Source organism: Periophthalmus magnuspinnatus, chromosome 7, assembly GCF_009829125.3.
Source record: "Periophthalmus magnuspinnatus isolate fPerMag1 chromosome 7, fPerMag1.2.pri, whole genome shotgun sequence".
In the NCBI taxonomy this organism is placed as follows: Eukaryota; Metazoa; Chordata; class Actinopteri; order Gobiiformes; family Gobiidae; genus Periophthalmus; species Periophthalmus magnuspinnatus.
In genome coordinates, this window is record NC_047132.1 from 16,514,423 (window position 1) to 16,532,294 (window position 17,872).

Consider the following 17,872-nt stretch of genomic DNA (forward strand, 5'->3'; position numbering starts at 1 on the left):
CTTCATAAGAGGGCATTTGTCAAGGTTTCTGTGCCACTCAAAACATCATAAGTCTTTGGGTATACAATTTTAATGATGGAAATTTAGTGATGAGTAATTGTCACTATGTTGTATATGTATTTGTGAAAAATAATAATAGTAATATCTATAATCTATATCAGTACATTGACATGAAGATCCTAACTTTGCAGGTTTTGAATAGCATACTTTTTACTCCTTATGCTAAGACGATTTGATTTGCTAGTAAACGTTTTCCTCGTTTTTGTTATCTGCAAGTCAGACACCTTTTTATATTGTTAATCTTATTCCAGGATTATGTAGAGCAGGTTAATATGAACATTTTAAGACCAAAATGACGAGCCTGACAGCAGCAATCACAGGAGGAGGTGAGGGAGGGAGGATGGTTTTCAATAGAAATTAATTGGAGGCAGGGTTGATGGAGACTGAAGCGCGCCCATATTCACTTCCTATATGGAATACGGCGGCTAACAGGTTAGCTATGTCCATTTATATATACAGTCTATGTCTAGAATCTAAAATCTAGGCCAAAATCAGCAAAAAATAACCAGGATCATTATTCTGAATTCCAGTCATTCAATATGCACATAAAATATACACAGATTCTAACAAATAGACCATCATATGTGCTGTATAGCCCTATTCATTCTCATTAGCTAAAATAACCTCACTATCCACAGCCCTACAATATGATGATACTGTGGTTGAATGGCGCATCTTATACATTTAGAGCCCCAGTTTTAAGGTCAGCACTTGCACTCAGCTATTCATTGCAAGTAATGTATGAACTAAGTGCCTCTTGACAGCATTTCTCCAAAGACCTCTATGAAAAAAGAGCTAATGATTGCTATGTGCAGAATGTAATTAACAGTTAAAGCTAATGCAAGGCCAAAATATTTATTCCACATGCAAGCTTATTGAGGCCAAACTTATTATTAAAGATGTTATTAAGTCAAGTTTATGAAATATGTTTAGATATATTTGAAAGTATGTCCAAACTACTTTAAAGCTAGGGCCAGCAATTTAAGGCATTTGGCAAATTTTCAAGAATCCAATTTGTTTGCCAATTCTTAAACCCATTATAGCTATATCAAAGATTAAAAAAATAACAAATCTTCAGATTATTCTGAGCCAAGACTGTTCCACACCGTACTGAAGTACCAATTTGTGGGAAAATAGATCAGGCATTTTGTATTTTGTATATTCTATGAGACATCTAAGCATCTAGCCTATAATCTACTATCAATTAAATGCTTCCCGGTTGACCCACTAATGCTAGCCTTATTTTTCAGATTTTCATAAAAAATCACTATATCTAAAGAAATAGTAAACGACTTGTCAAAACTACACAACTTTCACTTGTGCAATTTCCAAAATATTGTTATTTTAGTAGCTAACAAGATGCTAGTATTAGCAATTGGACTACATGGAAGTTGTAGAAGGAAACAAGTTCCAAGATCCTATACCTTATTTCTTCAAACATCCCTCTGCTCTGTTCTAGTTTGATTGGCGTTACCTGGTTCTGTAGCGCCTGCTGCTGGTAGAGCGTCAGCCTGGCTTTGGTATGCTCATCTGTGGTTGGGCTGAGCGGTTTGGGGTCAGACATGGACCTCTGGGTGCTCTTGATTGGCCTCGGCACCGATGGGTGTCGTTGGGGTGACTCAGCCGTGTAGGATTTCTGCTGGGGTGTCACATGGGCTTTGTTTAACCTCTCGCTCGATAAGGACGTCTCCAGAAGTCTATGAGGGGAGACTGGAGACACTGGCGAGTACAGAACTTGGGGCGATTTGGGTGCAGTCTGCTGTTGTCGAATTATACTTGAAATTGACTCATTGTGGATGTGGTTGTGTGGTTGGTAGTTAATGTCCAAAGGATCAGGTCTGCGCCTTTCGAATTTTGCTGCGTTAGCTGCTATCTGCTGCTGTTGTCTTTGGCTCAGAATTTCACTGGATTGTTGAGTCCCACTGCTCGTTGATGTCGAATATGGGCTAACTGTAGTTGGGACACTTAGCTGAGGTGCTACGACCCCCTGTGATTGCGCTTCCGGGTCAGTCTGACAAGCTAACGATTGTCCCTTCTGTGTTCTCTCAGGTCCAGAGATGTAGTGAACAATCTCGACTTTGTTCGGATCTGGGACGGTAACATGGATAGCCGGAGAGACTCGTCCCAAATGTTCAACTTCAGTCTGGCAGGACATTTCGCGGATGGTTTGGATGGCGATGCTGGAGGAGACGGTCTTGTCGGCTTTGGGTTCGGTTGGCGCGGAGGTGGCGGTGGAAGCGGAGGAGGTGGTGCCAGTAGAATCGGCATGACGGGAGTATCGGGAGCGTCTTCTCCGGACCGGCTGCTCTGTCTCAGCTTTGTCCTCATCATCGTCGGTCTGAACGGAACAGTCCACGCTGCGCCCACGTCTGCGGCTACGGGGGCGCATCATGTACCTGTCATAACGTATGAAAGAGTTTAGATCAAAATACTGTTTTTTTTTAATGCTAATTATTAATATTTTTTTGCTCATTCATGTAGTGATAGTGAGCAGCTACAAGTAATACAATCACTATGGGCCATACACTGGCTACTTTCTAGAGGTGGGTTAACTGGCCATAAATCACTCAAGAGGACCATTACTTAAAAAAATTATAAGAGTAAGTAGAAGCACAAAGTAGCAGCCCAAGAAGTACAATGATAGAAGTATTTGACACTAGCCCTAGAGTAGAATGTAACTGTATGAACAAAACATCTGATTTATAGGTTGAAGAGTAATTGTAAGGACAAAACATTAAAGGCCCTGTACTAATCTCTTCACATTTGTAAGACTGTAAAATATAGGATTATTATTGACAATATAATGATATAATATGATACTCACAGCGAGAGTAACCAAACTTTATACTCGTGTATGAATACAGTTGGTTCAATTAAAATATTACCCAAGTAGGAGTAAAAAGTGTGAGAAAAATACATGCAGTACAGTTTTGTACAGTAACTGCAATGTTACATTCACTGCAATGTTAAGTACTGCCCAACACTGCCCCTGTTCTAGAGTCAATGTAAGCACTAAGCACTAAAACTAGTTTGAGGTCTTGTAGCATAAGCCCCAGCGGCGCCACCAGGAGCAAGTGACGCAGGCTGGTGTCTAGGCGAATTATTCCAGAATTGACCCTCTAATAAGCCTTTATTCTCATTAAGATGCCTCAGCGTTTTCCACGCTTTCTGGACTGCTTCCTCTGTGAGGAGACAGGTGAGCACAGTCTCGGACTGATGCCAAGTGAGGAGGGAATCTGAATGCTTGATCCTCTAAATTGTGATTAAGAAAGCATTCATGAGATCGCTTTAGATCAATAAGACATTTTGGCACAGAATGCAAAGCAATGTCACAGCAAACAACAGTTTAAGCAGAGCAGGTAGACGACTGCCAGTACATACTGGCACCATCTTGCCTCACTCAAAGTCCTACTTCACCAATTATGGGTCTTTGACTATTCTATGAAGTAGGAGTTTATATTTTTAGATTCCTACATTCCTGTATAAGTTAAATAGATCACTTCACCATAATAATTTCAAAAATAAAAAGGACCAGACTCCATTGTTGATAAGGCATTTTAAGCCAGGAAAATAACATTCATAGTTTGAAAATGTAAAGAGATTAGCCTATAATCAAATGATTTTCAAAAACATGAAATAAAATGTCCACCCTTTGCCTACTTCTTAAAGGTTTACTATGTAGGTTTTCTGGTGGGAATTCATCACAGGCTTGTTGTCCCCATGAAGATGTTATCATTTTGCTTGCAATATTATACAGTATGGCATTAAACTTATTTATCTTGCATTTATTGACTTACAATTGTTTATATAATTGTTTATAAAATCTCAAAATATTTTTTTGTTTGCTTTACAGCTAACAATTTATTTATTTAACAGATACCCTTGTTCACTTCTCTTACCTCTCCTCTGTGTCCTCATCATCGGTCTGCACACAGCTGTCCACGGCGCGCCTGGGGGTCCCGTAGAAGTGCACTTCCCCGTCGTCCCGGGGCAGTCGGGTCATGGAGCTGTGTTTCCTGATGGCGCGGGCCTCCAGCTGCTCCTCCTGACTGCGCAGACAGATCTCAGACGATGAGTTGGGCAGAGAGCGAGACCCATGAGAGGAGTCCATGTACGGGCGAACTGGCTGCCCACTTGCGTCCACCTGCACAAACATGGGGAAGGAGGAGAGTTCAGATTGAGGATTTATTTGTTGACGGAAGATAATTGCATTTGCTTCTTGCTAATCTTCCCTTTGTGGGTAAAATAATGTTTAGCTAATGTAATTTTTTCTGATAAGTATTGGAATTGATGGTACACTCGTATTATATTATGTTAAAATTGAGATTACTTCACTTTGCAAATTTTAAACACACAAACACACAATTCAAGAAAACAGATGCACACTTCTATTTCTAGCTTTGTGGAGCCTTGTGCAAAATGCTTCGTGTGGGCCTTTAGTTTTGCCAAATTGTCTTATTGCTCCAATCATCTACAAGGACATAACAATCCCATAAGAATTGTGCTTTTTAGAATATCACAACTAAAATTAAAAAATAATATATATGTAATTTATCATTAGTTGTTAGCCATTGTTTACTTGTCACCAAAATATAATAAAGCACTAGCAACTCATTACTAATTAAACTTCTATGCCAGGAAATGTTACTGCAAATGCATTTCAAAACATTTTTGTGTTCTTCTATGGCAGCTTATTGCATTCACTTGAATAAAAAAACATTTCTGTTTTCATGAGTTAAGTTTTACGTTTTTACGAGAAAAAAAATATTTTTATATGAAAAGTTTCTGTTTTTATGTGAAATTTTTTTATAATATAATATAATATAATATAATATAATATATATATATATATATATATATATATATATATATATATATATATATATATATATATATATATATATATATATATATATATATATATATATATATATATGTTTTTATGAGCAAAGTTTCTATTTTTATGAGCAAAGTTAACATGAACATTATGTTGGACCTGAGTTGTCCATTGAAGCCATCCCCACAGCATACATAAGTTCTTATTTAATGTATTGGGTGTAAGCTATTTTATTTTGTATTCAAGTTGATTTCTAAACAAGGTATCACACAGGAACAATAAAATCCAGTAGCCAACTCTTTAGGAGAAAAGCACAAAATGCAACATGTGCATTCTTATACATCCATGGTTGGAAGTAACTGGAGTGAGTCAGAAATGTGCACTACATATGCACATGTCAAACCCAACTCCAGCAAGTGCAGGCCATCAACTATAACTACTATAACTGCCCAGTCGAACTCCTCTTTATAGCGCCTCAGGCCTTAGGGGACAAAATACATGTACAGAGCTAACTTAAAAAAAAAAAAAATTCTCTTATAAGAACAGAAACTTTTTTGTATTCAAGTGAATGTAATATGATTCTGTGGCTTCAGAGTTAACTGGATTTATATGAAATATGAAATGTGACATTTTGCACATCAGTCATGAGCTGAAATATTGGTTGACCTTTACTCAGTATACTGATGTTCTACCAAAAATGACACACAACAATTAGTGACTTCTATAAGGATTGTTATGTTCTGTTAATCACCTGTGCGGTCTTCTGCCTCTTCTGCTCCTCTAGCTGCTGCTGAAGCTGCTGCTGTAGAGACTGGATCTGGTCGAGCTGAGACTTCTGCTGAGCCAACTGTTCCCTCTGTAGGACCAACTGCTTCTCCCGCTCCTGCTGCTGCTGCTGGAACACCTGCACACACACCATGGAAAAGGCCAACGCAAAATGCAACGAGAACGTAAAATAAAAACACAAAACAAAATAAAGGTACAAAGGGGAAGGGAGTGATAATGGAGGACAACAAAATGCACAGAGGAGGGAAGTAAACATAAAGATGACAATGTAAAAGATAAAAAAGGCACAGGACAAAAATAGTTAATAAATATGTAACCATTGTATCAAAAATAACCAGCCCACTCTGTGATAAAGAATGCTTTTTTATGCTTTTCCAAAGTTCTGTTTCGGGATATCATTTCATTTATGAAATTCCTGCAACTACATTTTTAATAAGTTGCAGAAATATTACCTTTTTTATTGTAAATGACTATTGTAAATTGGTTGTTAAAATTTATTATTTTGTATCTGTATTTATTCATTTTTTCTTCACAATATTAGGAATTAGTGCTAAAGCAGATTTATATTAAGTCAAAAGACAATTTAAAGCCCCATTAGGTAACTTTTTGCCAAAGTCAGACTAAAATAAAATCTTGTATTTTTTTTTGTTTGTTTCATCAAAGTGTTACCTTAAGTTTATTGCCATTTATTTTGAATTCATCTAATTTAAAATCAACAATTTAGGTATTAGAGAAGTTACATTTTGCTCTGGATTGCTGTTCAGTATAATTACCTTCCATTCATTAGTTGGAGAAATGTCACAAAAAGCATCTTATTTCAAAGAGAGAGTTAGAGGCTAAAACACACAGATAATTTGATTTGAATGTAGAAAGGGAGTATTGCTGGGGTCATATGGATTAGTTTATAATATGATCCCAAGTTAGTGTAAAATGTAGTTAAAAGTGTACAAGCGCAACTTAAATGCAGTGCAAATATTTAGCAGCTGGTTCATGTGTGGACATATTAGAGGGTTTCTGAAAGCATTAGTGGAGAGCTGGTGTGAGAAGGAGTTAGGGGTTTTGCTTGTTCTGCAGGTGGTGAGATGCATGTTAATAAGTCATCTCAAAGTGCACCATTCTTCCACACCTGTTTGACTGTTTTTACTTGAAAGACTTTCAACTGCTTGTTCTATTGGGACACAAGAGAAGTCATGTCATTCTTTTCAGTAATCAAGTTCAGTTTTAACATACAGTACTACCCCTGTTTTTGTAGCATGTTTTTGGTCATATGCAATCACGTTTTTGCAGAAACACAGGCCAGAAAATAGTAGTAGTAAACGGAATTGTGTTTCTTAAAATAAAAATCAAACCAAACGTTATTCATACAAAAATGCATACATACAGCACATTCTTTTACTATGGATGCCCATTCTTATCTGAGACACATATACATGCACAAATGCGTCAAAATGAAAACAGTTTTGTTAAAATGTACCATCACAATTTGTCATACAAATATTTTAAGTTGCTTTATACAGAGCATGCAATGGCAAACATGCACATACAACATATTAGGGTCAACTTATATTCTTTAAGACTTATCAAAGTGATTATACTAGTGTATATTCTTATAAAAATGCTTTCTACATTTTATGAACTCAAACTACAATGTGAATTAGTCAAATTGAACTATATGACATTTTGCCCAAATATATTGTTGCATGGCCAAAAGAAAAAAGTAAAAAAAAAAAAAAAGTCAAAAAAAAAAAATATATATATATATATATATATATATATATATATATATATATATATATATATATATATATATATATATATATATATATATATATATATATATATATATATATCTGTGATTACACAATATATGTATATATATTGGGTAATCACAACAACACAATTACAACAAATAGAAAGCACACATAGAATAGAAAGAAAAAGAACACATGCATGGAACACATACCATCCACAGACGACACCAAATCTACATATAGCAACTGTCCTTCTACCTGTTCCTTGATACTTTGCAGCTCCTGTAGCTCTCTCTGCACCAACATCTGCTCCTTCTCTCTGTGAATCTTCAACTCTATTCTCTCTCGCTCCAGTTCTTCTTGTAGTCGCAGTTGTCGCAATTTCTCCAACTCAACACGCTCCCTTTCCATCTGGAGAAGTTGTTCTTGCTGCCTATGTAGTCTTTCCGCTTCGGTTTCTCCTTCTTTGTGCACTGCTCCAGGTGGTGGGAATTGTGGTAGACCTCCTGCGACTGGCACACCACCAGGGGGAGCAATAGGAGGTTGGGTTGGTGGATAAGCGTGCACTGCTGGAGGAGGTTGGACAACTGCTTGCTGTGTAGTTGCCGCTTGTTTTTGGCTGTTAAGATGCGCTTGGGATAGATTTATTGGTTGCTGCTGTGCGTCTATTGGAATTGTAGTGGTTGATGGGGTCGCTTCTGAAGTCACTACAGCGCCTTTTCCCAGATATACCGGTTCCTCTTGTACAGTGGAAGTTGTTGCTGGAATAGCTACTGAAACTGGTGCGCTAACTGGAGCAGCAACAGTTGAAATGGCCGGTGCGGTGTCGGTAGCAGTTGTTGTTTGCAAAAGTCCTGGAGTAGGGTAGCGGATAGGAGTGGGTCCAGATAGGGGCATCCTTGGACTCATTGGAAGTCGTGTGAGGCTTGATAATGGTACTGGTGTCATACTTGGAGATGCGAATGGTCGGTATACACCCCTTAGCAATGGACGCAGTACTGAAGCAGGCTGGGTTGTTATGGGAAGTGTCGACGCAATTGGTGTTTGGATAGTCGAGTAGATCATTCCATCGGCAGAACGGATAGCAGCGGGGTACATTGCCCTTAGACTAGCCTGTCTAGCATTTATAAGATTTGTTAGTGCTTGATTATGTGTCATAGGCTTTCCATCAAGCCCGATCAGCAGATTTGACCTCATTCCAAGACCTGCTGCAAGTCTAGAACCAGGAGGACCAGCTGGCCTTCCTAAGCTTCCATACTGCATCAAATCTGGGTTGCTTCCGTATCGGTCCAATGAGTTTAGTGCTGCACACATCCTGCTAATTTCTCTAGCAGTTGTAGCGCTATATTGAGCCAGGTTTGCCTCTTGAAAACTGGCAAGATCCCTAGCGGTATAGCCATAGTCTGACATGTTGGATAATGAATTGTATCTTCTTATAGGTAAAGTTTGGGATGCAATATCTCCTCCATGGCGCAAATCGTTGTAGGATCCATATTGCATTCCCACATAGCTTCCATATCCCGGCTTCATTCCTGTTACATCCATGCTTAGATCTGTTGGAGGCTGGAATTGCTGATCTATTTTCGGGTGATACTGCATTCCGGCATCAGCTAAGTTTGTATCCGACATTGAGGGCTGTAGTCTTCCTGGGTATGGTAGAGTATATGCTTTGCGCGCGTCCATAGGATACTCATGGTACCTTGGTTGTCTTTCCGAATCAGATTCATAAGACAGAGGAGGCGCTGATGGTGGTCTTATACCTTCTTTTTCCGGAGCGCCGACGCAGCTACCACCAAACGGAAGTCGGTAAACGACATCACAGCATGCCGGTTGGGCCTCTGGCTTGATTTGACCACCTCTTAGATCCATTGCATCTTGCCCTTCTTCAACTTTAACTAATTGCGTTACAGCTCTTGCTTGATCTGGTCCATCCATTTGGACAACCATACCAGGTGGGCTGGGTTTTCCTCTTATTTCAACAGGTCCAGGGCCATATAATTCAGGGTTAATTGGTGAAACAGCGCTCACAACAGCTGGGGCACTGCTGGTCTGACTCACCATCAAATCTTTCTTCATCATTGGTGTGATTTGTCCAGTTAAGTTGAATCTGGCCAGTGCCGACACTTGCTGCTGATGCTGATGTTGTTGCAGTTGTTGTTCGAGTAATTCTTGCTGTTTCTGTAACTTTTCTTGTTGTTTTTGAAGCTCTCTTTGTTGTATGCTCAAGTCTTCAAGTTTAGCGTCAATCTTTGGTATGGATGGATCAGTTGGTTTGCTTTGGGAGAGACACACAGCCGAACCCATTCCCTGCCCAAGATCAACCCTATTTTGAAGCGGGTCTCCGTAGATTGTTGGTTGTTTGGGTTGGTTCATAAACATTGATGCGGCTACGGTGACGCTAACTGTTGTAGGAGTAGCGACTTCTTGCGTATTCAAATTCATTATAAGTGGTTGTACAATTGTTGAATGCCTGCCTATTTCCTGTCCACTGTGGTATCTTCGGCTTTCTGCTGCCAATGACGTCAGATCCATACCATGATCTGTCATAATTATCGGAGCATTTTTACCCAAAGTTCTCAAATCTACAACACTTCCACCTTGTATCATTTGACCTTGCTCTACTCTTGAAGTTCCTGGCACTGTTGATATGCGACATAGTGATATATTATCCATAGACATTGATCCCCTTGTATAGGTGCAAGCTGTAGTCACCATACTTGTTCCGACATTCACTTTCTCTACTCTTTGCGTGCGATAGAAACTTCTGGTTGGAGATTGCTGATATGGAGGTGTATCTGGAGGGCTCCCACATGGCGAGTAGTTATCAAAAGTTGATTGACGACTAAATCTTGTTGGAGAAGACAGGGGAGAAGTTGCAGTATTGACTGTCATTGGCCTGGCTGGGCTTGCCGGCGGTGAATATGGCGCTTCTTGAGATGATTGTTGACGGAAAAGTCTTGGAGATACAGATCGGTGAGATGTTTGGGTACCTTGCGCCATTACCGGTGATGTGGGCCCAGATCCCGTAGAGTCTCTTCGCAAAGCCGAATTAAATGTTTGAGTTGAGAATTCTGCTGTTGCCCTTCGGGGGGAACGTGTTGGACTTTGCAGTGGTGGCGATGGCGACAAAGGAGGACTAGTGCTACGATAATAGGTTGTATACTTTGGCGATCGTGGTTCAATTATCCTTTCCGCTGATGACGTTGAGCTATCTCGGACTTGCACACCTCTTGCATCTCCAACTCGCCTCGTAATAACCTCCCTTTGGCTGTAGGCTTGGGTAATTTCTGCAATTTTGCTGCAAACACTTGACACTGTGGCCGATGATGTTGCCGTACTCCCGGTATGCCTTCCATACATACTTGACTGGGTAGTAGTCATAGTATGGCTTGAAGTTGTTTGTGAAATAGTAACTGCATCCCGGGCATAGACACCATAGGCAGCAATGGTAGTGGCAGCAGCAGCTGGAGTTATACCATTTTTTCCTGGTTGAACCTTTATTCTATCTTTATGGCCATCTTTTGCAGAAAAATGCTGGGTCACTCTCACATCCGGTATTCGTCCACCAGTTTCGGCAAAGGATACTGGCGCTGACATTTGGGTAGGGCTAGTTCCTGGTGTCAAAAGAGCATTACTTTGTTCGAGAAGTTTTGCAAATGCAGAACCAGTATCTAACAGTTGTTTGTCTTGGAACGCAGTTTCAATTTCCAAATCGACTTGTTCGTCTGTGGCTTGTTGCATTTTTGTGATATTCTGAGATGTTTGACGGATTTCTTCATATATGTCAGTCTCTGTTTCCACAGCTTCATTGTCATATCCAGTTTGATCTTGGTCATAATCATATTCGTCATCATAGCCTTGTCCATTCACATCTTCTTCATAATATTGATGCCTAACTTGTTGCTGCTGTTGTTGCTTTTGCTGTTTTTGAAGCAACTCCGCTTTTCTCATCATCTCTTCATAAACCTCCTCAGCACTTTTTAGTGGTTTAGATGTTGAAGATGGTGCAGTAGTTGTAGTTGTACCTGACGATTTCTCTACCTGCGAATACAACGACATGAAAGTTGGCAAGTTGTAATCGCCAGCGGATTTGTACTTTGTCTCATATCCCTCTGCTTCTGAATCCAAACTTTGTGGCGAATATTCGGAAGCTGAAGAGCGATGTAACTCCTCCATTTCGGCAGCTTGTCTTAGCTCCTCTGTTGGCGATGCATCTTCGATCGGCGATAAGTTACTTGGAGGTGTCTTGGATCTCTCTCTTCTCCTTTGCGCTCTTAACTCCTCCTTATCCCTTTTAGTTTTGCGAGCGGTGCTTCTAATCCTTTGCTGCTCGACTTCCCGCATCTTCTCCTGCTCTCTCAACAACTCTTCCTCCTCTCTAAGTTCATCTTCCTCCGATGAGTCTTCGATGGTTGGGAGCAGCGGACCATGCGACCTATGCCTCGCCTTTCTTTGCTGTTTTGCCTCTTCCAATCTTTGCCTCCTGCTAGGGCTGCTATCGCTATCTTCCTCCATAGATGAGATCGAGGTTGGAGATTGCCCTGAACCATACGATGATGAAGTAGGTGGTATGCTAGATGAGTAGTCACCTCTCGATCTCTCTTCTGGTGATCCTGTCAAGCTTTCCATTTCGAGTTCAGGCTCACGATCTAAACTCAAGTCATTTTCATTACCTAGCTCCATATCTCTATCTCTGTAACTATTTGTATTATTAAGCTCAATGGTTTTGAATCGTCTTAGCCCGCCTTGGGAAGCCATGACATCCTCTTCTCCCTCCTCTAGCGATCCTTTGTAGACATCTGCACTTGGTTTAGTCTCCTCTTCGAAGCTACTGGAGTGATGCTGCAACCTTCGTTTCTCCTTCCCCGAGTCTCCAATGTGCTTGTGGTGACTTTTCTTGGGTTTCTGATATCCATACCCTTCATCTTCATCCTCGTCCTCCTCCAATTCCTCTTCTTCCTCGATGTCCTCGTCTGCGCTCATCTCCATAATCTGGCGCCTCATGAACTCCTCGTCTGTCATTTCCGTAGGTTCTGTGTCTTTTTCCTTTTTCTTTTTGTCTTTTTTGTCCTCTTTGGTTTCCTTACGTTTGCTCTCCCATTCTGGTGTGTCCTCCTCTTCTTCTTGAATCTCTTCCAGCTCCTCATCTGAGTCGTAGGAATCTGGCGGGATTGAAAGACTACGTGGACGCAGGTCTCTATCCCTATGTTTACGGCCTCTACGATCCGGTTTTTCCTCGGATAAACTCTTTTCCAGTAAGGGACGCATGCTGCTCTCCAGTTTGGTGATTTCAGAAGGACTTGGTGGAGATCCACGGCTTGTGATGAGCCCTCTTTCACTGAGTTTCATCTCCTCTTCCTGGATCAATCCAGTGATTTCGCTGTGGGAGCTGGAGATGCCGTCCGAGGAGTAGCCGGTGTCACTCAGGCTTTGGGGACTGCGGGACAAGTCGGTGGTGCTGCTGCTCTTTGTGTCCTAAGAAAAATAGACAAAACATGAAAAATAGCATTAGTTGACGGGTGGGAAGATTTTACAGCTTTTTAATGAATGGCCATAGTTATTTAAGACCACACGTTTATTTCATTTTATTAGAGGGACAATAAGTAAATTGATACAGCTGAATCAACTAGTTAGTCCACGTAGTAGAGTGATAATAGTACTGATGATGTGCTTGTGAAAAATTGTATACATATCAAAGTTAATTTTTTTCTCCCAAAAATTCTAATTGCTATGAAAAAAGTAAAACATTTGAAATGGTCTAGTAGTTATTTTGAAGATAGTCTACCTGAATTTAACCATTTTAGCCATCCTTTTCACAGTGATGACTTAATAAATGTAATGTTTAACAACTTTCAGAGGCCAGAGTGGAGTTTTGGCAATGCTAATAACAACTAGCATGCTAATAACACACCACACTGGGTAAAATGAACTGGATTAATTTACATGTTAAAAAAAAAAAAAAAAAAGGGTTCAGTCCCTTTACCATATTATTGAAAGGCTCGGATTAATCTCTGCCTAACTTTTGTCTGATTAAAAAAAATAACATAGCCTCACTGCGATAAATAGTTTTTACTACATCCCATTTAGCATTTTCTGTTCCTAAAATACAATCATGTGAACAGAGCCTCATTGTCCAATTCAAAATATAGGTGCAATACCAAATCCACTTATCTTTTCATTTGCACAAACTCCTCATGACTCCAGTCCTGGTTTATATTCGAGGCGTTTCTCCATTTGAAAAGGCACAGAGCAGCATTCCTCTGCCGGGCCTTGGGTTTAGCATATTGATAGCCTGCCAATCTCTCCATATTTCAAAAGGGACTCAGGGCGGCTGCTTATTAAGAAAGGGCCTTATTTCACCAGCTCTGCCTGTGTCTGTCCTCCAGGTTCAATGCACAGTGCCACTTGCAGGCTCAGCGTTCTGCAGCAAAATCAATACATGTCTCTCCAGCAAAATGGGAAATCCAAAAGGGAAAGACCCAGATGGGGAAGTGGGTTTTACATTGTTTTGGAGGGTCGACTGGTAAATATATAGTCATTGGCATTACGGGGTATTATTGTTGAAACGCGAAAAGTGTTGGGAAAAATAATCATTCATGGTTTTCAATGTTGAGTGTGAATACAGAAGCAAATAAGGAAAGAAGGTGATAAACGGCAAGCCATGAATGTGGAGAAAATGATACAAAATAAAGTAGTGCTCTAGTGGTTGTAAAAATGTTTCAACCAGAAAAGCAGGTCTAACAGGAAACTTAACCAGATCAGTTCAAAATGTGGCCTGAACTAGGAAATCAGATATAATTCAAAGTCTAAACCAGGACTAAACTGTAGCAAGGTCTAAACACAGATACTAATCAATACTAAATCTAATACTGAAACTAGATACTTCATACTGAAAAAAAAAAATCACATAGGAAAATAGGACATTTGACTTGTATAAATTAGTATTAAAGAAGGTACTTTTTACTATCACTGTGTTATCAAAATCTGTGTTTCCCCTAGTATCAGAGTTTTAGTATTCTGACAAACCAAGAACCAGGTCACAATCCTATAATATATGGTAAATGTGATCTATACATCCCAAGACTAGATCGAAGTCAATTAGGACCTCCCAGGAATCATCCAATCAATAGAACACTTTAAGAATCACTTTAAGGGATGTACCTGATTTTACTGTCTTAAAAACATTAAGAAAAAACATACCGGTAACTAGTTCATTTTGAGCTCAAGAGCTGCTTATACAACATATCTTTACTGGGACAAAACAGATTTTGCTCAAATACCTGGGAAGTAATTGGGTACAGGGCCTACAGTATGCGCTACCGAAGCAGAAATGTAATGTTAAACTTACATCATAGTGTTTGGACTTCTTGACTTCTTTGATTGGTGTGATTGGCTCCTTCTTCTTTGACTCCTTGTCTTTTTCTTTCTCTGGCTCAGTCTTGGGCTTCTCTTCCGTTTTGATCGGTTTGGGCGCCTCCTGTGTAGTGGTGGTGGTAATGGTAGTACCGGTCTTAGTCTCGCTTGCAGGTTTGGCTGCGGTGGGCAGTTTCTGGCCTGGTTTAGCCCCCTGCGCTTGGGTGGTGGGGGGTTTGTGGAGCGGACTCTGTTGGGCTGACGGAGGTCCGGAGGGGGGGTGGTGGCGTGGGGAGCCCATGGGTTGGTGCTTGGGTGAGGGCAGCGGGGCGGGCATGGGGGGCTCGTCCAGACCACCTCCAGACATGAGCCGCAGCGTTTGGCAGTTCAGGCAAAGCCACTCCTTTTTCTGAAACACAAGATGAAGGGAAGATTTGTAAGTTGCAGTAAAAAGTAAAGTTAAATGTGTAAGACAGGTTTTTAACATTCTGTAACGTTTACTCGATTTGGTGGGATAATACCTGTAAATCTAAATCATAGTTACTCCAATCAAGAAGCAATTTGCAAAGAAAAGTTGAAAAATATGCTGAAAATGACAGGAAGTAGAGAGTTCACAGAGATAAATTGATGACAAAATTCTAAGGGAATTTTATACAAAAGTTAGACACAATTTAAAAGTAAGAAACATATTTTTGTGATAAGTGAAACATTATTTTGACAAAATAAAGGTGCTTTTATTTGTCAAATAATACCTTATGTGTACATTAGATGAGTTTTGGCCCAGTGTACAACATGGTGGCTAGGTTACAGTTATGGAATTTCCTAGCAAGATGTTATGATTTCCAATCAGGATGTAACATTTTAATTATAAAAAAATGACAATGATTTTCTTAAATATAATTAATAATCTTAACTGTGTTATAGTAAAATGGGTAGTCTAACTTGTCACTAGCACTTTATTTTATTTTAGTTTTTGGGAGAAATTCACCACCTGTTTGTTTCCATGGAGATGATATTGCCTTGCTTGGGATGCTCCACAATATGGTATTACATTTACCTATGTTCCATTTAATCAATTAGAATTTGTATTGCTAAAAATAAACTTGAAAAACATGCATTCTAACTGTGATGGTGCTCGCCTTTCCGCAGATTTGACCTGTAACTTGGTCTGATGGCGTCACCTGCTTGTACGCATAACTTGTGGATAAATTTGATGTAATTCAATTTAAGACGGCTAAATAAAATAATATCTTGATTTGATTTTGATATTAGACCTTGATTATTTCTTTCAATTTAAAATAAGATAATTAAAAAATAAATTGTAAAAAATAGTCTTCACTTTTTGCCTATTCACCTCTGTTCCTGCTTTTGGCCACATTAAACCAGGACTATACCAGGACTATACCAGGACTATACTAGGACTATACCAGGACTATACTAGGACTAAACCAGGACTATACCAGGACTATATCAGGACTATACCAGAACTATACCAGAACTATACCAGGACTATACCAGGACTATACCAGAACTATACCAGGACTATACCAGGACTAAACCAGGACTAAACCAGGACTAAACCAGGACTATACCAGGACTATACCAGGACTATACCAGGTCTATACCAGGTCTAAAGGAACCACTGCAATCTAACAACACCCTACATGAGCTGCAGATAGGGCGATGCTGACCCAGTTGTTACGCCATTACAACTCAAACTGAAATTACACATGCTAAAAAACATTCAATAAACAGCAATCATGAAATGTCTCGAGTTTCTACACAGATGATGTTAAACCACCATTGCTACATTCCCCCCAACAATTTCTTCAACTCAATCTTGACACATTTTGAGAGCGAGTTGAAAATCCCTGCTGCAGTGCGAGGCAAATTAAACCCGCACAGTCAGACTCTCAGATGTGTTTCGGGCCGGGTGTGGAGGCAGAGCTAGCTAAGCAGAACTGACGTGTTCCTGTGAAAAGGCCAAGGCAGAGACGACAGCTGCGGCTCGCTGCTATTGGCCCCCACTTCACTCACGCGCTAACGCTAACGCACATATTATACTGAAGGAAACACTGTCTGCAGCTACCTAGAGCATGTTAGCAAACACATATGAATCAGAGCAGAGCTGATAAGATTGTGTCATGTAGTGTAACACGGACTGACTAAAATGAAACATGTGCTAGAAATATTAGCATCTGATCACAAGCAAGTGTAGTACGACTGATTTCGAGGCCAAATGGGGGTAGACAGTGGCTCAGTGGTTACAGGACTCATCCACCAAACTGAAGATCAAAGGTTTGAGTCCCATTCAGGCCAAGTTATCACTTTGTGTCCTTATGGCGCAAATTGGTACCCTTGTTTCTGTCAGTCTGCCCCATGGCAGCTGTGACTACAGTAGCTCTTTGAAAGGCTTCAATAAGCCTGCAAAGCACATTAAAAGTGCTAAAACAAAATAATACTGTATTGATAATAATCTACTGTGAGCCTGTTGACTACTATTGCATAACTATTTTCTACTACACAAGTAAACCAGGCCGATATTAGCTCCAAGCGAGGCCAGACCTAAACAGGCCCTTAGGTATAAAGTCTAACTGTATAACTATTTGGCAAACTCCCATGAACACGGGAGGTCAAGGCAGAGCCACTGCTCCTCCATGTCGAGAGGAGCCAGCTGAGGTTGCTTGGGCATCTGTTTCAGATGCCCCCTGGACGCCCCCCTGGTCTCCCTAGGGTGGTGTTCTGGGCATGTCTCACCAGGAGAAGGTCCCAGGGAAGACCCAGGACATGCTGGAGGGTCTATGTCTCTCAGCTGTCCTGGGAATGTGTCTGGAGTGAGGGAAATCTGGGAATCCCTGCTCAGACTACTACTACTACTATTATCCCATGGTGGTGAAGGGGAGAATGGATGGAGTGGCTGAGTTTAAGCCAGTTTAAAAAAAAATCTATTTCAGATGTAGTTGTTTAGATAGAACATGGATATAATGTAAACCACCCTATGCATCTGTTTTTATACCACAACCAACATAGCTTTGAACACGTTCGCATTACATAACCAAGCACAATGGCATACTACACCTATACT

General features: G+C 40.2%; 1 protein-coding gene across 1 annotated transcript in view; it reads right to left on the reverse strand.

Annotated features, from left to right (window-relative positions):
- The window catches only part of bsna (bassoon presynaptic cytomatrix protein a), a 98,772-nt gene that overhangs the window by 13,301 nt on the left and 67,599 nt on the right, over positions 1-17,872 (reverse strand). The window contains exons 5-10 of the mRNA XM_055223221.1: positions 14,783-15,196; positions 7,693-12,909; positions 6,810-6,851; positions 5,638-5,801; positions 3,960-4,211; positions 1,535-2,456 (exon numbers count right to left, since the gene is read on the reverse strand). Coding sequence (XP_055079196.1) covers positions 1,535-2,456; positions 3,960-4,211; positions 5,638-5,801; positions 6,810-6,851; positions 7,693-12,909; positions 14,783-15,196 — 7,011 coding nt within the window. The remainder of the gene's footprint in view (positions 1-1,534; positions 2,457-3,959; positions 4,212-5,637; positions 5,802-6,809; positions 6,852-7,692; positions 12,910-14,782; positions 15,197-17,872) is intronic.